The sequence below is a fragment of the Lissotriton vulgaris genome, unplaced genomic scaffold (genome assembly GCF_964263255.1).
Source record: "Lissotriton vulgaris unplaced genomic scaffold, aLisVul1.2 SCAFFOLD_1618, whole genome shotgun sequence".
Classification (NCBI taxonomy): Eukaryota; Metazoa; Chordata; class Amphibia; order Caudata; family Salamandridae; genus Lissotriton; species Lissotriton vulgaris.
The window spans coordinates 332901-354165 of record NW_028245645.1 but is presented as its reverse complement, the minus strand read 5'-3'; the positions used below and the strand labels follow the sequence as shown (position 1 = coordinate 354165).

The following is a 21265-nucleotide window of genomic DNA, read 5'->3' as shown; positions in this document are numbered from 1 at the left end:
GGTGGTAGGCGGACTCTCTGTGTTCTTCCGTCGAGGAAGGAGATGATCCATTCCAGCGCCTTGTCCTGGATTCCGATGTTGCTGAGGCGCCGTACTAGGGTGCGGTGGCAGACCGTGTCGAATGCCGCGGAGAGGTCTAGGAGGATGAGGGCCGCTGTTTCTCCATTGTCCATCAGGGCTCGGATGTCATCGGTGGGGGCGATGAGGGCGGTCTCGGTGCTGTGGTTGGCTCGGAAGCCGGACTGTGAGGGGTCGAGGGATCCGTTCGTCTCGAGGAAGGCGGCCATCTGCTTGTTGACGGTCTTCTCGATGACTTTGGCTGGAAACGGGAGGAGCGAGATTGGGCGGTAATTCTTGAGGTCGGTGGGGTCCGCTGTTGGTTTCTTGAGTAGAGCGCTGAGTTCGGCGTGTTTCCAGCTCTCAGGGAAGATGGTGGTGTCGAAGGATGTGTTGATGATGTCTCGCAGGTGGGGTGCGATGACAGCGTCGGCCTTGTTGAAGACGTGGTGAGGGCAGGGGTCGGTCGGTGATCCGGAGTGGATGGAGTTCATCGTGCGGATGGTGTCTTCGGTGCTGATCGGGGTCCAGGCGTGGAGGGTGGTGGTGGGGGGTGGTTGCTCGGTCATGGTGTGCGTTGGTTGGTTGTTGAAGCTGTTGTGTATGTCCGCGATCTTGTTGTGGAAGTATGAAGCGAGGGAGTTGCAGAGGTCTTGCGATGGGGTGATGTCGTTGTTTCCTGCGCTGGGGTTGGAAAGCTCTTTCACGATGTTGAAGAGTTCCTTGCAGTTGTGTGCGTTGTTGTCCAACCGGTCCTTGAATGCTGTTTTCTTGGCGGCGCGGATCAGCTGGTGGTGTTTCCGGGTGGCAAGTTTGAAGGAGGTCCTGTTGTCCGGTGTCGGTTCCCTTCTCAAGGGCTCGGCAGTTCTTCTTGGTGGCTAGAGCTGTTTAAAGTGTGCATGTGTGGCTGGCCGACAGGGCATTCACCTCTTTTGACAGATGTCCTGAATCCACCAAATTCTACATAAGTACTGATCTTCAGTTTGGTATAAATTGAGAAGATAAAGATGACATTGTTGTTTTGTGGGTGAAGAAATCAAAATAATTCAGAGGTCTAAGTAGTAAACGAGTTGTGTCTCAGTGCCTGGCATTCAAGAGTAAACAACTTGGCAGTAGGACAAGAAGAGGGCGTCCAGCAGACATGTGGAATTCTCGAAAGCATCTTCAGAGCGGGGAGGAGTTCGTTTAAAAGACCAGCTTGGGTATAAGCTCAGGGGCCTGTGTAGAGCAGCTGCAGATCTTGGCCTCTTATTCAGGGAGCATGTTTACCACAAAATCTTTCTTTCAAGTCCCGACAGGAAAGAATACATTTGTTTCAAGTGGGTGGAAATATAAAACCATCTCAATTCTGACTGTAAGTAATCAGTTTGTTTTGAATGCATAGTCAAAATGTGTGTATTCTTATTTAAATGTAATTTCGTAGTCCAACCTCCTTTCGCAGTTCCTTAACACACTCTGACATATATGACCAAGCATGCATACTGGAAATACTCTCAGGATGGCATTGAAACCTGCAATCAGTCATTGAAAGCTAGATAACATTTTAATCTGGAGATAGAATTTCACAGGAGTCCTAATGTTTTCATTTCTATAAGGCAGCCTTTCCTTTTTCCTGGCTTTGTACACGCCAATATATGTTTATTTGCATAACCTTATAAAATAATCTATGACACTAATGTTACACCTCTCTCTAGCATTCTCTCTCACTGGGAAGTTATGATTCATGTTGATAGCTGTTTATGACTGTGGAAAAGAAGTCAATAAAAAGACCTCCTTTCTGCATAGTGGAAGCAGGTTTAGTGGCCGGCGCTGGCAGCTTTAGCTGTGTGTTTGCCATGCTCATATGATCCACACAGGACCACTGTATTTTGTGGTTGATTACACTGTGACATTTACTTTACACCAGGGGCGGCTCCTCCACTAGGGCGGAGGAGCGTCGCCCGCTGATTTCTCGCAGTGCGAGAAGCAGAAACATAAAATTGTAATAACTTTCCGTTATTACCATTTTATGTTTGGGTGCGGGCAGGCGGGCGGGCGGGTGGGGGCAAGGCTGCTCTGCAAGTAGGCAGGAGAGGAGTGGTGTGCCTGCACACTTCTGAGTGTGCAAAGACTGTTTAGTAGGCCCCCCTGGGGCCCGCCCAAACCAGTCATGCACACTCTGCCCTTCTCCATGTAGGATGCATTGCAGTCTGTGTGGAGAAGATGGCCTCCCCATAAACCGCTAGCTGGGCGATGTCCCTACCAATCACAATGCTGCTTGCAGCATTGTGATTGGCTCAGGGGAGGGAGCCTGGCTGCCTGCTTCTGCTTCTGCTTCTTGTTCCTGTGAGCAGGAGAGCAGGAGCAGAGATGACGCGGGAAAGGAAAGGCAAGTTTAATTATTTTCAAAAAATCTAATTACCCCCTGCGTGACCTCCCTGAGCGACCCCCTCTCCCAACGTGAGCCCTGCGCCCCCACCAGAGCCATGTTGGCTGCGACTGCTTTACATTGCGGCTTTGGTGATGTGATGTATAGTTCTTCACTGAACTCACTCATAGAAGGACAGCTCTGTTAGTAGTAGAAGCAACTTCTTCTTTTCCGGCAGGGGTTTCACTTCAGAGACTCGCAGTCCTACTAGTTACGGCTCTCCTGGAGTCAGTGGCGGCTGGCACCTAAGGGGAGGCGTGGCGGGAGAGCCCAAGCAAAGTAAAATTAAAATTAAAACTTACCTGAACGTGACATCCCCCACTCCGGTCCTCTTCTCTCCACAGGAACTGGATGCAGCAACTTCCTTAACCTATCCTGGAACTGGTCTCATGCTGTTAATCAGCAGCATGAGAGCAGTGCTCTGATTGGCGGGAGCGGCTTCACTCGCCCCTCCACAACGCTCTGGAGGCCGGCACTTGCTCTAATCCAGCTGTCTTAATAAAGCTGGGCTAGAGCTGTTTAAAGTGTGCATGTGTGGCTGGCAGTCGCAAGACGCCTGGCCAAAAAGAAATGCGCACTTTACACAAGTGCATAGGGCAGCCCACCCTCCTCCCTATTGCTGTCACTCATCAGCGTCCCACCCCCGTCCTGACGCTCTGTATGGGACGGGAGATGAAATATAAAATGGTAATAAATTAACATTTTATTTTTCAGGGTTTTGGGGGATCTTAATTGGGGCGACGCTCCTCCGCTCCAACGGACGAGCCACCCCTGGAGTAACTCTAAGCAGAGATCTTCACATAGGGCAAGCCATGTGTTGCATTGTCAATGCCTGTTTTCCTATGTTACTTGGTTGAAGCCGGTAGCCAGAGCTCTTCTATGGCATTCAAGCATTGTTGTCTTGTTTTAGTTTCATTTACTATTTAGGGAAGGAAGCGGAGATGCGCTTTACTGACTAGGCCTCTGTCTGGCTTCCACTGTTTCCTGCTTGAAATAAGTTACTATGTGTGATTCTTCCACATTATATGTTGCTGTTTTGGCCGATGCATGCAGCAACATTTTGATTACATTTTTAAAGGGAATGAGAAACAGTTAAATTACTTAAGGCATAGCAGTTTCTACAGACATTGATTGTGTCCTTGTGGTGCTTGAAAAAAATACGCTATTGTTTGCTTGGCTAGTACAAGTAAACATACAACAAGCATTAGCATAGCCATTTCAGCAGGCGTGGCAAGTCGGTCTGGTGGCCAGTTTGTGTTTTCATTTCAAGCATATTCCACAAAAACAGAAAGATTAAAAAAATAACATTAAATATACTGCCACCGTAAAGTGGTACCATAGGTTGTTGTGAGTGCCATTGAGTTGGGTAACAATAAACATCTGTTATTCAGCGCCAAGATACTCTTAGGTGAACGTGTGCTTTATGTTGTAAAATGTTTAATTAAAAAATAAACAGTGACATTATTTTAACAGAGCGGTAGGCGTGCTCCCCAGCAGCCAGGTGTACTTAGAATAGAGATAGAAACCTTTTAAAAAAAAGTTTAATGCTCATCACAGAAATATATGAGGTGCAAGAAAACTGCTATCAAAAAACTACTATCTGCTTTGAATTGCTGCAACCTTAGTGCATGGTTTAGGGGACAAGGATTGCTTTAAAAAAAAATTAAAAAATAATGGTAACGGAATGGTGAGAAAAACAGTGGCGGCTCGGCTCCTCCGCTAAGGCGGAGGATTGTCATCCTACTGCTTTTAAACGGTGTAAATAGGGAAACATAAAATGATAATAACAAAGCTATCATTTTATATTTCCGTGCTGCTTTGCAGGTGGGCGGGGCTGCTCTGCTCTCAGAGCAGAGCAGGGGAGGAGTGGTTTGCCCACTCCAAGTGCGCAGTGACTGTTTGGTCGGCCCTAAGTGGCTGGTCAAACAGTCATGCACACTTCACCTGTTTTCCATACATCCTGCATTACAGCCTGCGTGGAGAACATGCCCAGGCCTCCAATCCCCGACTGTGCACCGAACCATGACGCTCAGACCAATTACAACGCTGCAAGGCGTTGTGATTGGTCAGGGGAGCCTGGATGCTTACCAATCACAAAGCTGCATTGCAGCATTGTGATTGATCAGGGGAGTCTGGGTGCTTCCTGGTTCCTGTTCGATGGAGTCCTGACGCTGAGGAGAGACACAGCGGTGATAAGATAAGTTATTTTAATTTTATGTTTTTAAATCCACCACCCCGCCACCCCCGATCAGTGCAGGCCACCACTGAAGAAACATGCGTTTGCAAATTAATTTATTGGCTGTCCAGTCAGTTCTTGCACAGAAGCACACTTCTTTTCAGGTGGATGTGCACGTGACCAGACAAAATTCTGTCACTCGTGTGGAAGAGAGCCAACGGCTGTAAGCCAATGCTTGGGGGCGGAGAGGAGTAAAATGTGAATGAAATTTGAACAGACCAGTGTGTGAAAACAGCATGCATGTATATGTGGATGTATGCATTTTTATTTAGAATTTTGTATTATTTATCACATGACTGAATGACACTTCTGATGCTGTCTCCGGGTCAGACCAAAAAATAATCTTCACAGAATGTGATTCCGATAACCTGAAGCATTGCTGAAAGATCATATGGGCAGTACCACAGAACTGCTGCTGGGTTAGGTTACATGTCACACATGGTTGGGAACAGCTGGTGCAAGGCCTTGTGGTAACAACATGACATGTTGCGAAACTGTTAAGACCATTGCATGCTTACACTCTCAGTTTAGAAATAAGAGGGGCTCAGTCACAGCTGGATTCGAAGGGGTAGTAAAACCTTGGATTTTATTTCATTATATGCTTGACATTCTTCTGGGGATATCCTACTACTGAATGTGTGATTTGCAACACAGCTTCTGGTTTTTAGACATTTTGAAGACGTGGCACTTGATCTCATAAGCAGCTTGGTATTAAAGGCATGAGTACATTTCCACCTCTTTTTAGCAGGAACTCTGTGATGGGTGTAACATCCATCACTTCCAGACTTACTCTTTGTGTTGAATGTGGGAAGGGACGAATAGAGCATGTTCTTTCAAGCTGATAGTTCCACTTTATGAGCTTCATTGGCTATATTTACAAGATACAGCGCACTCCTGTCCTTCTCCCCAGCACCGGCACACAAACAGCAGCCGAGCGCCAACGCAGACACCTTTGGCCATGGTGCAAGTGTCCCTGTGTTGCAGGTATGTTTGTTGTTGTTCAGTAAGGAACACCTTCCTGCACAAAAACAATAATTAATGGCATTTTGCTCCTTCTATGTGTGCGGCAAAATGCTGAACACATAGAAAGTGCAAAAACGAGAAGAAATAGAAGTATTTCTCCTTATTGCGCCACTCCTGCGCCTCCCCTGGCACATTCCCAGGTTTACGACACTTTGTAAATCTGGGAATGTGTCAGATTCCATGGATGTTGAATCGCGGAACACCTACAGCCACACCGATGGCACGCCCCTTTAAAGCAGAGTAATACGTGAAAGAGGCCCATATTGCAAAGCCAAAGTCACGCATATTGACTTTATGTGGTCTTGTAAATATGGGCAGGCACACTGCTCTGCCTGTGCATCAAAAAAAGTGACGCTTCGGTGGCGCAATGGACTTGCAAATAAGCCCCCGTATTCCCAATTCAATTCGCCTATAAGTATCCAGCACTATTTCATGCCACACACATACACAAACATTTTGTTATCCTCGTGCTTACTTTAGAAGGGGTGGGGCATATGTTATTGATTAAGCATTCTGTAAAGCAGTAATATGTTCAGATTGCATGCTGCCTTCCTCATGCCTGTGCAACAAAATGAATGCTCATTTGAAGGACACATTGAGGTGTTCTAGAAGGGGTTGATTCAAGCTCAGGAGATGAGTTTAGACCACGACACTCAGAACTGTTAAGCTTTTAAGGGCTCTGGACTGGTCACTTGTCTCCAAGGCCCCACCTCCGAGAAGTGTGGCTCACCGGTTAGAGGCGGCAGACCCAGAAGCAGAGGTCGGCCCGGGACCAGAGTTCAATTCCCGACGCGGCAGGGTACAGAACCAATGTCAGCGGGCTCGATAAATCTCGCCTCGGTGCCTCACTAACCATGGGTCCCACATTGCAACTCTGGGCAATAGCTTGCTTAATCTCCACAACGGCCCCCTCGCTGCCGGGGATGCCTGGCATCACCTTGGGGATGCCCAACAGGGACCATCTCACAGGGAAAGCCAGGACGGGTTCCCCAGCGGCATAAGGACCATCTCACAGGGAAAGCCAGGACGGGTTCCCCAGCGGCACACAGCGCCAAGAAACCCCGGGGTGAACGTGCGCTCTACAAATTCATACTAACATAACACAACATAACCCCAACGGGAAGATGCACGTCCTCCGTGGATGTGCCTGTAGTGCAGTACAGGCGCCTTTCATTGTTGTACTGTGTCTACAAGTACTAGCAGCGCAACAATGAGACGTACCCCCGAAATGCATACTTAGGTTTGCATACATACATTGGCGGCCAAAGTTGCTCTAATAATTTCTTGTGCAAAAGCACACATGTTTGTAATTGCCACAAACCTATTTTGTACTAATTTCACTACACTACACTGCAGAAGTCATCTCTCAAGAGATGAGGAATTTCACCCTCTCCAGTGACTGCCTTAAGGAGTCGCTTAACCTCGTAACAAGGCTGCAAATAGTCAAGCAGAGAAGTAATGACATTAGCTTGTGAGATGGTATGAGAGTCTAAACCTTCTGGAGTCCATGGAGAGGCTACTACATAGTCAAGCATATCCCAGCACCAAGGCTGGTAAACTGGCTTGTAACCTGGCTCTGTGCAAGGTCCACTGCTGGTCCCACTCTGGACACCTGAAGTTGGTGTCCCTCGGTACCATTTTTCACAGACTGTGTTAGGAGCCCTACAGTGGTACCCAACATTTGCCATCCACTTGCTGCTGCACAGGAGTCTGGTGATTTGATCGCCAGTAGCTATGTGACCACTCTTCAAGGCTAGCATCGCCCCACTTTGACAACGTGGCATGTGACCCAGGACGCCTTGGAAAATCTGCCCACCCGTGGCTGAGCTCACCCTCTTACTAAGCTGTTCTACCCGTCCAGAGGTTACTGTCTCATCTCCATGAAGGACCACTCCAGGTTGGTGCCCTCCAGCAGATATCTCTACCCCATTCTGAAGGAGGAGCAGTTGCAGGCAGGGCTTAAACTTGAGCTCCTGTCGAGCACTCTTCCATGTAACCACCACCCTCAAAAAAGCACTGTGTTTAAACCCTGATTGAAAAACAGTCTGGACCACAAAACATGTTGACTATAGGTATGAACTAGAGAATGCATATATGCATACAAGCTTTCCGAGGAGACGAAGCTCAGCGTGATGCACTATCTGAGAGACAATACCAGGTGCATCTTGTTTTTTAATTTCATTTCTTTGCCACTCCTTGAGAGAATTATTTGAATTTGCAGCTAGTTACTTTTGGCCAGACATACCTCAACTTGGCCCGTTGGCCTGAATGCCATGTAAAATGTGTGCAGTCTGTAGGAAGGTCAATTGTAACATGCAAGTACATCAGTCGACCGTGGAAGTGGAACAATAGTGTGTATGTCTTGGCCACACATACATGTTTAACAGTAGCTCAGGCAGTGGGTTATTCTGCTTTACTCTGCATTAGATTCGAAAAGCGCCAGAGGCAGAGTCCCACCTTAACCTGTTTCACACCGGTAGATATATTGTTTTAGATATATTGTAAGTTGATGTTATCAAATAGGAAAAGGATCAGCTTGGAATGTAAAGCAGCTGGCCAGAAACCAAGACATTTACTTTTTGAATGAATCCTGTTAGATAGTAGATGGGAATTTTCTGTTATGATCCTGGTATCAGAGAGGACAGAAGTTCTCTTCTCGCATTTGTCATTTCACCACAGTCATTTCCCTCCCTACATATCCAGTTATCCAGATTTTTAGGTTAAGCTCAATGCTTCACCTTCTGTAATAAACCTAGAAAAGAGCTTTCAGGAATACTAGAGGGTCTTTGGCTCTGCCTACATGTTGATGGACAGGAGGACAGGTTTTTATTGGGCAGACTTTGTGTTCTTCCATAGAAAAAGTGCTTACCTGCCAGAGCTGTTTATCAAGTCTAACTATTGTGTTTGACCTTTAGGTCAAACACATACCACTGCAATGATGCATGTCTCCTAGTTGATTATGGTGTTTGTTCTTCTCTGGCAGCAGCAAAGATGGAAAGAGGGTGGTCAGGAGGAATATGTTTCCATATCAATCACAGCCACCTCCGGTTTATTTTCCATCATCAACTTCAGAGACACCATAACATGACGCTCCTTGAGAGAATGGTGTTTTTTCTTCCTAATTCTGAGTTTTACGATATATGGGCTGGAATCACTTTTTTAAGGCTACTTGGCTCCCAAAATTAATTAATATTAATTAATGTTTTAAAATATAAATTACTAATATTGTATTTAATTTGCTTCAAATCCTTAAAAAACCCTTGCTGCTCCTTAACGATACAATTCCCTGAACCCTACAAATTCCTTGCTACCCCTAAATGTTACCATTTCCTGATCACATAAAATCTCTTATCTGCATCACTGCACTCTATGCCACTGCCCTCTGCACCACTCCACTCTATGCCACTGCATTCTACTCTACTCCACTCTGCACCACCCTACACCACTGCACTCTACTATGCACCACTCTAAGCTACGCCACTGAATCCTACAATGCTGCATTGTGAGCAGCAGAATTCTATGCTGCTGCACTCTCTGTCACTATACTCTGCAAAACAATACGTCAATGCACACTACACCAGTACACTCTACCCTACTCCACTCCATGCCACTGCACTCAACTCTTCTCTGCAACACTGCGCCACTGCAGTCTATGCCGCTGCACTCTACTCTGCATCACTGTACTCAGTGCTACTGCACTCACGCCACTCTACACTATGCAACTGCACTCCACGCCAGTGCTCTCTAGGCCACTCTATACCACTTCACTCTACGACACTCTACTCTGCACGACTGCACTCTACACCACTGAACTCTATGCCGCTCTACTCTGCACTACTGCATTCTATGTCAATGCACTATACGCCCCTACACTCTCTGCCACTCTAAATAACTTCACTCTCTGCCACTGCACTTTACACCACTCCACTCAATGCCACTGCACTCTATGCCACTGCATTCTACGGCAATAAAATGTACTCTGACAACTCTAATTTTCCAGCGCCACAGCGCTCACAATACCAGTGCGTCACTAGTGAGCACCTGGCATGCATTTTTCCACCTTCTTTCTTGTACCTGTTGAGTAAGGGTGAGGTATTCAGTGCCATGATACGCGCACTATACACCTTAAAAGAGGGGAGGTGCCCTCAGGCTTTTATTCCTCCAGCCCCTGATGCCCCTGCACAGGCAAAGCCTTCGCTGTTTTCATCCCACTGCTATTCTTTCACCGCAGTCGCACCGCTCCTACTTATTCATTCATCTTGCTTTCGATACCTACTATGCAGTAGCTTATTTTCAGATGCTTCATGGCCTGTGGCTACTTCATTGACTTGTACCTCAGTTCATCTGGCCATACCGATCTAACGACGTGTGTAGATTGTAGGAACGTTGTGTAGAGCTCCCACTTAAACTGCTCTTCAAAATCTAGTTAGTGTGGAACGTGCCGGCTGGAAACGTGAGTCATGCATGCAGGATGAAGCACATCACTCACACCTCCTGCGACACTGGCTTCCAACGCAGTGCTAGTTCCACAGCTATTTTCGGCAGCCATTTTGCTCTGCTGTACGATTGGCTGGAGTTTCTGGATACGTCATAGAACTCTTTGCTTATTGCTGTCTCTGTCGCTCCCTGTTGTCACAACTCAGGGCTTTTGCAACGGACTACTGGTACTGAGCAGTGTGCATCTAGAACACCTACCCTCTAAATCTAACGGTCGTATAATGTCGTTGATGGGAACTGTTATGTTCCTGGAGGCACGCCCCTGACGCCCGGAGCGCGCGGCGTTGAAGTCATGTGACTCCCTATAATAAAAAGAGGTCTCGCACGCACGCACGTATTCAGATGCGCGCAGACCGAGCCACCAAGTTATTCCCAGTGTCCGACTCAGTTATTTCTAGGGCCACGTGTCAGGCCTAGTTAGTCACAGATGCCCTGGAGTGTAGGTCCCATATCAATATCCCTAGGGCAGTCACTCCCTTACTACAGGACACAACAATTGGCGACGAGGGTGGTTGCCGACTCCTCGCTCGGGGTGTGTGTGTGCCCACCTTCTTGTGAGGCGGCTGCGAGCCTTGCCTGTGGCTCGTGGTGCTCGTGCCTTGATTTCTCACACGCCGCCGCACAGTGCGCCTGGAGAGAAGACTTTCGCCCCTGGGAAATCGCAGGTGAGCCGTGCTGCCCAGCGTCGGCCTGCAGCGCATCGTGGCACGAGTGGCCGTGTGCCGAACGTCTCCCGCAGGGCATCCCCGTCCGGCGCCGCACCGGGCCCCGTGGCACGTGCGTGAAGCGCGCTTCGGCCCGCCTTGCACGGCGATCAGGGAGGCGCCCAGTGTCATCTGGCGGTTCGAGTGGACGTGACACCTGCCCGTCTCGCGGCGGACCTGTCTCGTCCGTGGCAAGAGCGCCGGTCGCACGCGCTCTCCTAAACTCGCTGAGGTGCCCGCCACGGCCAAGGCCCGACCTGCTTGCGGGTGCCAACACTCCCGCACACGGAGAAAGTCGTCAGCTTACTCATCCGCGCACCGATTCCAGTGCCGCCCCGGCCGGTCACAGGCCTGATCAAGCGCGTCCTGGGCGATGGCTACCATTCCGCCCATTGAACCGTTTGTGGTGGAGGGTGCGCCCTCAACTCTCGCCCCGAAATGGAAGGAATGGGTGGACAGGCTCCTAGTCTTCTTCGAAGCCACGAAAGTCCACAAGGAGCAAAAGCGCGCCATGGTGCTCCACCTCGGCGGCAAAGACATTCACTCCATTGCTCGGACCTTCACAGAGGCAACCCCCAAGACTCACCATATCCTGATTAATGCCCTCAATGCACACTTTGAGCCCATGGCAAACCAGGATTACGAACGTTTTGTCTTCCGACAAGCACGGCAACTGCCGGAAGAGTCCCTGGATGCATACCACACCAGACTCAAGAAGCTGGCACTGACGTGTGGGTTCCAAGATATAACGGAGGAAATCAGGGGACAAATCATACAGGGTTGTGCCTCTGCCAAACTAAGAGAGAGGATACTAGAAGAGTCGGGGAAGCCATTGGCCGATATCCTCACCCTCGGCCGCACGAAGGAGCTTTCCAAAGCCAGGGCGGCACACATGGAAGCCGCACTGCAAGCTACAGTGAAGGTGGAACCGGTTAACAAGCTACAGGTCCAGACACCATCCAAGTGGCACAAAAGAACAGCACCTACCCAAGGTGGGGCATCCGGACACTCATGTGGATATTGCGGAGGTCCGCGCCACCCGGCACCAGAATGTCCAGCACGGGGCAAACGATGCTCCGGATGTGGCAAAATGAACCATTTCGAGAAAGTGTGCCGATCGAAGAGGTTCCGCAAACCCCGCCAAGCCGTACAGACCGTAGTGGAAGGTGATCCAAGTAATAGCGACATGGATGATGACGAAGAGGAGGAGCGGTCCGTGCACAAAGTGCACATGATCGGCACCGCCACTCGGCGCACTAGAACTCTGCCTCAGTGCTCCATCCAAGTAGCGGACCAGGAGATCATGGCGGTAGTGGACACGGGAGCGTCCATAAATCTCATGAGCGTTACACTCTATAGAAACATGACCACGCCTCCGATCCTCAGCCCCACTCCCATCACCGTTTTTGCCTATGGACAAGACATTCCACTCCGAATCCGGGGAAAGTTTCGAGCGGCAGTCCGCCATGGGGACAAAGTCACAAGAGCAAATATCTTCGTGTCGGAAGAAGGACAAGGCATGCTACTGAGCTGCAGAACAGCCGAAGACCTGGGAGTGGTTACATTTGCCTTTGGAGACCACGAGGAATCGGTACAATAACTACTCATGGACTTTCCGGACCTGTTTGAGGGCATTGGATGCTTCAAAGGGCGGGAGATACATCTACACACAGACCCCACAGTGCAGCCAGTAACCTTGCGACACCGTCGCATTGCATTCCATCTTCGGCCGCTGGTGGAAGAAGAACTACACAAACTGGAAGCGGCCGGAATCATCGAGAAGGTCTCAGGCCCCACCCCCTGGGTCTCGCCCATTGTAGTCACACGGAAACCGAAACAGCCGGGGGCGGTTCGGATCTGCGTGGATATGCGCCTCCCTAATGCCGCCATCAAGCGGGAGCGCCACATCACCCCCACAATCGATGACCTAATTGGGGAAATGGCTGGGGCCTGCGTGGTTCTCAAAGCTAGATCTCCGAGCGGGATACCATCAGCTGGTGCTAGACAAAGAATCAAGAAACATCACCACCTTTTCTACACACATTGGGCTTCGCAGGTACACCAGACTCAGTTTTGGGGTCTCCAGTGCGGCAGAAGTGTTTCAAAACGTCATTCAGGAACTGATTGCTGACATACCTGGGGTGATAAATGTCAGTGATGACATAATGGTACATGCTCGCACCATCACAGAACACAATCACCGATTGGCGCAAGTGTTTCGCAGGCTCCGAAGTGCGGGGCTCACACTTCATCGGGACAAGTGCGAATTCTTGCGAACCAAAATAGGGTTCTTCGGATATGTCTTCTCGGCCGATGGTGTCCACCCAGACCCAGACAAAGTAAAGGACATCAAGGATGCGCCACCACCTACGACAGTCACAGAAGTCAGGAGCTTTCTTGGCATGGTGAACTACTGCGGTCGTTTCATCAAAGACCTGGCCAACCTGACTCTCCCACTGCGTGAGCTCACAAAGGACTCCATCCCGTGGACCTGGGGACCGGAGCAGGAGAAAGCCTTCCAAGACATCAAGGCCTCCCTCTCCAGCAACACCACGCTGGCGTTCTTTGACCCCCGAAATGCCACACTCATAGCAGTGGATGCCGGACCGGCGGGGTTGGGGGCTGTGCTAATGCAAAGGTCGAGGGATGAAATAGACTGGACCCCAGTCGCCTTCGCCAGTAGATCTCTCACGGACACAGAACAGAGATACTCACAAATTGAGAAGGAAGCCATTGCAATACATTGGGGGTGCCGACATTTTCACCTATATGTCTACGGCAAGCCGTTCACGGTGGTAACTGACCACAAACCGCTAGTGGCTCTATTCTCAGGGACTTCATCAAAGCCGCCCCGCGAATTGAAAAGTGGCTATTACAACTGCAGGAATATAACTGCAACATCAAGTATCAACCCGGAGCGAAGAACCCGGCAGACTATCTATCGCGTCATCCCAGGCCAGCCACTCCGGAGGAAATGGATGAGGCGGAAGAGACGGAAGCGTACGTAAAGTGGGTAGTTGCGCGGTCATGCCCGCGCCCCATCTCTCTGGAGGACGTTGTGAACGCCACAGCACAAGATGCCTGCATACAGAGAGCCAAGGAAATCCTTCGAACGGCGAATTGGCACAAAGCCAAAGAGAGTTGGAAGGCGCTCACCCCAGAGGCTCAAAGGGTCATGGAGAGCCTGTACCACGTCAGGGAAGAACTCGATGAGGACAACGCGGGATGTCTGCTGCGAGGGCATCGCCTGGTAATACCCACGGCCCTCACGGGTCAGGTAATACAACTAGCACACGTGGGTCACCAGGGGATGGTCAAGACCAAAGCCCGGCTGCGAACCAAAGTATGGTTCCCCCTCATGGACGACATGGTGGAGAACATGGTGAGGTCGTGTGCTGCCTGCCAAGTCACGGGGGACGCTCCTCGGGAGGCCCCCATCATAGTGGAGCCCCGACCCCAAAGACCGTGGGAGCGGGTCAGCATGGATTTTGGCAGTCTCCCGGATGGAAGGCACACGTTGGTGATGATAGATGACCACTCAAAATACCCGGAAGTAGAGATTGTGGCAAGCACAAGTGCAGACTGTGTGATACCAAAAATGGAGAAAATTGTTGCCACTCACGGAGCCATGAGGGAGCTCCGAACGGACAATGGACCCCCATTCCAAGGGCAAGACCTGGCTACCTATCTGTCCTCTGTTGGAACACGTCACCGACGCATAACACCCAGGTGGCCCCAAGCCAATGGAGAGGCTGAGAGGTTTATGAGAACCCTGAACAAGGTCATCCGCATTGCCCATGATAAAGGACAGTCAGTGGAGATGGCCATCTTCACATTTCTCCGAAGTTACCGCCAGACCCCGCACTCCACCACGGGGGTAGCCCCGGCCCATCTCCTCCTAGGACGAGTGGTGACTGATTCCATTCCTCATCATCCACAATGGTCACCTGAGGTGGCGAATGAGGAGGTCATCGCAAAGAAAAGAAAGGCTACGTTCGCCAAGATCAGCCAGAAAAGAAGGGCGGCGATACCCCGATTTAACCAAGGAGATGTGGTGCTTCTTCGCAACCGAACAACCAGTGGCAAGTTCAGGCTCAACTACGAGAAAGGACCGTGGCGAGTGATTGGAGTGAAAGGCACCCGTCTCACTGTGATCCGAGGACGAGAGACAGTGACTCGCAATGTATCTCATTTCAAACACTTTCATCGAACAACCACCGAATCTGGCCCTTTGCGGAGTGTTGACAGAACTGAAACTGCAACTAACACATCCTGCGCTGAATCAACACCCAGTCACGAGGTCATTCCGAGTAGCGATCTCAGAGCAGCGAGTGAAGAGGTGGGAGGAGACACTGAGGCCCTCGAGGAGGTACCAGATCCGGAGGGGGCCGACAGAGAGGCGCCAGGTCCCGCCTCAGGAGCCGGAGCGGAAATGCTGAGTCAAAGGGGGTCGCAGCACCGGCTGAGAAATAATCCCACCCCCTCCTGCCGGCTACGCGACTATTTCACGTAAGACTGTTCCTTATAAATGTTCGTGTAAAAGCAGTGGTTATGAGGTTGCTACAACATGGGGACGCTGAAGGTATCCACAGATAAATGTTCTATGAGACTGTTTGAGGACGTTTGAGTTTGGGTTTTTGCTATGTTTGTTGTTCCTTCTTTTAGGAGGAATGTTATGTTCCTGGAGGCACGCCCCTGACGCCCGGAGCGCGCGGCGTTAAAGTCATGTGACTCCCTATAATAAAAAGAGGTCTCGCACGCACGCACGTATTCAGATGCGCGCAGACCGAGCCACCAAGTTATTCCCAGTGTCCGACTCAGTTATTTCTAGGGCCACGTGTCAGGCCTAGTTAGTCACAGATGCCCTGGAGTGTAGGTCCCAGATCAATATCCCTAGGGCAGTCACTCCCTTACTACAGGACACAACAGGAACAGGTTTATCCAGTTGTCTAACACTCAGAGTGAAGACAAGTTTAGGTAGACCAACCCTGGCTTGTGTGTCAGAATATTGTTGCCTAAATATTGTCTGACAAAAATATTGTGACCTAAATATGACTCATTAGCAGTTGCTTCTTTGGGTGTAGATTTTTTGTTATTAACGCCAGTGGAGCGATAGTTTTGCCAACGATATTTAGAAGTTAATATTTTTATTTGACGATATTTAGCAAACAATATACTGGCTCCATCCCTTACCCTATGCATTAAAGATAAACCATTAAAGTCCATCTTCCATTACTCATTGCAAAGCAGTACAGTCTGTGATAAGACACGCGCAATAATGTATACATATAGTAAACCTATACATTGAACACCACATACCATTCGTAAAAAAACAGATTAGCAAAGTTTGGAAAACAAATACAGACAGAAAAGAAGCATCAGTTACATCTGGGGCCAGGATCACCGAGAAAGTTTAATACTTCTATCGATGGCACTGTGGGGTACACTGAGTAAGAGGTTGAGATTGACAGGGAGAGCGGTCCATTGAAAGTAAACCCTTGCCTGGGTACGCTGATGGGTTCCTTTGATATTGATAAGGACTACCTCAACTGTTGTGAAAGAACATATTTCAACTTCTCCCTGAAAACCATAAAAAGTCCCTCCTCGCTAGGTAGACATTTGCTTCCTACATAGTCCCACTTATTTGCATAATTGCGAAAATGAACATGCCCTCAATCAGAGCCCTCTTTACCCTGGTACTTTTCATCCAGATACGGCTGCCTCATTCTAAAACAGGCACACACTGAATAAAAATTGAAGGCAATTCCAGGAATATTTTGAACTTCCACCTTAGCCTTCTCTGAATGGTTTACTCACAGAGTAGTCATGGATTGTGCATCAATGTTCCAGTCATACTCACACAGTTTTTACTGGTAAAATTGCTAAAATTGCTAAGTGCATTTAATGCTATATTCCATTACACCATGTAAAAAAGTGATTTTTTTCTTTTCTCTTTTTCTCTCAGGATATTTCAAAGATGATCTGGCTGCCTCTGACGTTTGGAGATCTGATGCCACGATGAGGACTCACACACGGGGGGCTCCCAGTGTGTTTTTCATACCTTTGCTATGCTGCATGTTGGCCAACGGGACGGATGAGAACTCAAGCGCTTTGATCCCTTTTCTCAATGCTAACTATGATAGCCACCCCATGCTGTATTTTTCAAAAGGCGACGTGGAGGAGCTACGACTCAGGGCTGCGAGTACTCATCGTCACATCGCAAAGCGACTGAGCGAGGCCGTGCAAACCATGCTTTCCAACCCCGTAGAATACCTTCCGCCGTGGGAACCCGCCAACTTCAGTGCTCGCTGGAATGAAATTTATGGCAACAACCTGGGAGCCCTGGCGATGTTCTGTGTCCTCTATCCGGAGAACCTCGAAGCACTGGAATTGGCCAGGGATTACATGGAGAGGATGGCGGCGCAGCCTAGTTGGTAGATTTTTGTCTTTGTATTTTTAATGTGTCCAGATGGCGTTCAAGTGGTCTTCTCAATGGGGATTTCTGTAGGGCAGTAGCACAGACTATCGAGTGCTACCTTAATATTACAGCCAAAATATCGAGGACAAAAATATTGTGTATATATATATATATATATATATATATATATATATATATATATATATATATATATATATATATATATATATATATATATATATATATATATATATATATATATATATATATATCAATGCTCGAAGGTGTCCACCTTTGAGTAGCACGCGAACAGCAGCTTGGTTTATCTATAGGTGAGGACAGGGATCCACTCGTAGACGCCGCTCCGTAAGGGATCTGCCTGCCAGAGGTGGACAACCTGGAGCGACAATATATATATATATATATATAAGTTATGTAGATGTGGAGTCTATATATCTTAAAGGTATGTAGATGCACTATTCTTAACTTCATATCTACATACCTTTAAGATATATATATATATATATATATATATATGTATATATATATATCTTAAAGGTATGTAGATGTGAAGTTAAGGATAGTAAATCTACATGCCTTTAAGATCATATAGATATATTTATATATCTTAAAGGTATGTTGATGTGTATATACATATATATATATATATATATATATATATATATATATATATATATAAGTTATGTAGATGTGGAGTCTATATATCTTAAAGGTATGTAGATGCACTATTCTTAACTTCACATCTACATACCTTTAAGATATATATATATATATATATATATATATATATATATATATATATATATATATATATATGTATATATATATATCTTAAAGGTATGTAGATGTGAAGTTAAGGATAGTAAATCTACATGCCTTTAAGATCATATAGATATATTTATATATCTTAATGGTATGTTGATGTGTATATATATATATATATATATATATATATATATATATATATATATATATATATATATTCTATATATATATATATATATATATATATATATATATATATATATATATTCTATATATATATGCAATGTAAATATATGTGTAGTTAGGCACAGAAACTGTTGATATTATTTGATATTTTTATCCTCGATTTTATGACTTCGATATTAAGGTAGCATGATACTCTATACTTGATATTCAAAAACCCAAAACTTTCCATAGACATGATTAATTAATTCCTGTACCTCGTTTGTGGTTTATGTTATTGGGTGAAACCAAACAATAACACCTCCAGTTATCTGACAGGTCTGTTCAAAGAGCGACTCAAATTGCTTACTCACCAGTAGGCTGGCCGTGTTCAGTAAATGTAAATTGTTTCAAATTGATCTAAACTCAGGAAAATTCAGACAGTAGAACCTCAGTCTCCATAGTGAAGAATGCACTGTGCTCTAAAGTATTATGCTGCCAAAGCAGTAAGTGTTATTCTGCTGAGATCACCTTCCTGCAGGCCGAGTAACCAGGCTGCCAGGTTTCCCTCCCCGTCTCAAGTATGGTGTAGGCAGCAACCTGTTTTCCTGTCTTCACGTAGAGCACATATTGGAACCTCAGTGAGAGGTGCACAGTCTACATGGGGGGTGGCAGCCATCTTACCTCATGCTCTGACATCATTTTTTATTTCAAAACTCTTTCCTAAACAGAGGAAGAAGGTTGGAGAAGTACACGTGTTAGGAACAGTATCGCCTTGGGAGTTCTCTTGTTCATCCAGGTTTTTATCTGTAATCTTAAGGATTTAGGCCAGAACCTTAGTTCTTTTACGCTACTAGGGGTTAGATCATAGTTCTGTCTCATGTCTTCTGGGCTACGGAAAACGGTTTTAAGATAATTGTGTATTTATGTAGACTTGAGAGGCTTCTTGCCATGGCGATGTCAATATGTTGTTTTGAGAAAATGTCTGCTTTTTCTATTTTTTATCTTTTTTTTCATTTCTTTTCATTTTTTTAAATATTTTATATGTCAAAATGAGTTGTGTGTACTAAAGTGAAACTATGTACCATGAAAGGTTTCATGTGTTAAAACAAAAGGGGAAAAGGAAATACAAAGAGTACTGAGAGGCTCACAAAGAAGGAGAATAATAAGCAGATGGGACAGTCAGTCGCTGTAGAACACATACGCAGGAAAGGAATGGCTCTTAGTTTGTCAAATATGGTTTTATTACTCACTGTTAGTCTGTTGGAATGGGCCATCTTGGTCATTGTTTGTAATGAGTTTCAAAGGGGCTTCTTCTGCTGAAGGTAAGCATGTAGCTTCCTTAGTTTATTACCATTAGCATTCTTTAGATTGTTTGGGTTTGGTAGGAAGTCTTTGCATTTTCTTGCATATATCACCCACTTCCACCGCATAACTTATCAGTGTTTTTGCACAAGTGTATTACTGCCTTAGAGGTTGCAATTATAAGACAGTCCAGATGTGAGAGGGTTATCTTTTCCATACCCAAAGCAACCATATTAAAAAAGATCCCCAAACATCCATTTGGGGTTTGAAATTTTCCGTGTGTCAAAGATATAGCTGAACGCTTGGTCATAGCCAAACAAAATTTGTGAATTTTTGGCTATGAAAAATCAAATGAATCAAATATCTTCTGACCCTCACAGTGTCAGCAATGCTCTTTGTCATTTATACCTACATTAAAGAAATGTATGTTGAGTCCAAGGTTTGAGGTGAATTAGGTGGTAATTCGTGGAACCTTGTTTGTGAGAATAAGATGAATATTATGTTCTAAAAAGATGACCTGAAGATATTCCTCCATATATTCTTTGAGCTTGTTTTACAGGTTTTTATCATCTCTGGAACCCCAGTATTGCTTTATTTTTTACAATATAGATAAACAAGATTTATTTATAATTTTGTAAATAATAGGGGCCAGATGGCTTATATAAGAGAACGTGGCTTAGAGCGATGATGAAGTCGGTTTTGAAATAAAGTTTCTAAATTTCAGAAAGCTGTAAAAATCGATACTTCTCAGTTCAGATTTTGATTAGATTTGGCGAAATGTTAAGGGTGTATCCTCTTTCATCAAGTCTTTTACTTTTTCCTATTTGATGCCTGTCCCCCTATTTTAGCTGGCGCACTGCCCGCTTTGCAATAGTAATTCTATTGGTTCAATTGGGATTCCCCATAATCTAAGAGTCTCCTCTTGTGCGCTTATGATTTAAAATGTTCTGAAATCAGTAGAGACTACTTGGTACACTAAGAACATTAAAGTATTGAAACCTATTATATCTCTTTGAATTGAAAGCTGCATTTGGGGAATTACTTTAGTCCATTTCCGGTACCTATTTTCGCCCTTTTCTTATTAAAAGCATAGTTTGGTTGAAGTGATAGTCAGCTAGTCTTCAACCACCTTGATTTTGATTCAGTGTGACATCACCATTTGTGGATTGTTTAGTCTGACCCTGGAAATAAAGCTGTTTCTAGTCACAAAAAAAGCCCTTAGGCATTCTTAGTGGCATCATGCCGAGGACCGTTTATCGGTTAAGTCTTTTACTTTTTGAATGGTGAGGGTATGTCGTTGTTAAGCCTACATTGGAGCCCTAAATGATCGACCTGGTTGCCACTTCATACATCTGCCATCTGTCACATGATTGCAGCAAAGTATATTTAATGGCATGCATTCAATATTGTTTTTTTTTAGATTATAGTAAGAAATGGTAGTGTACAGGCGTCTGGAGTGGTTATTGCGGTCGGAGGCGAATGAGGACAAGAAAAAAAATGGTAGTGTAATTCGTAGGAGACTATAACCTACTCTTCAAATTGTGTAAGTTATATTCTTATCAGAGGGGTGTTTATAGTTAGAAAATAGGTCAATAGTGACTGTTAATATTTTTTTTTACAATACAAGTGACTAATACGACAACACATGCACATTTCCCTCTGTTGTCAGA

General features: G+C 46.3%; 1 protein-coding gene across 2 annotated transcripts in view; it reads left to right on the top strand.

Moving 5' to 3' along the window:
• DSE (dermatan sulfate epimerase) overlaps positions 1 to 21265 on the top strand; it is a 285070-nt gene that overhangs the window by 108227 nt on the left and 155578 nt on the right. The window contains exon 2 of one of the 2 annotated variants that reach the window (XM_086949131.1): positions 16890 to 17358. In XM_086949131.1, coding sequence (XP_086805257.1) covers positions 16943 to 17358 — 416 coding nt within the window. In that variant the 5' untranslated portion in view covers positions 16890 to 16942. The remainder of the gene's footprint in view (positions 1 to 16889; positions 17359 to 21265) is intronic. The other variant, XM_086949132.1, reaches the window with a different exon arrangement.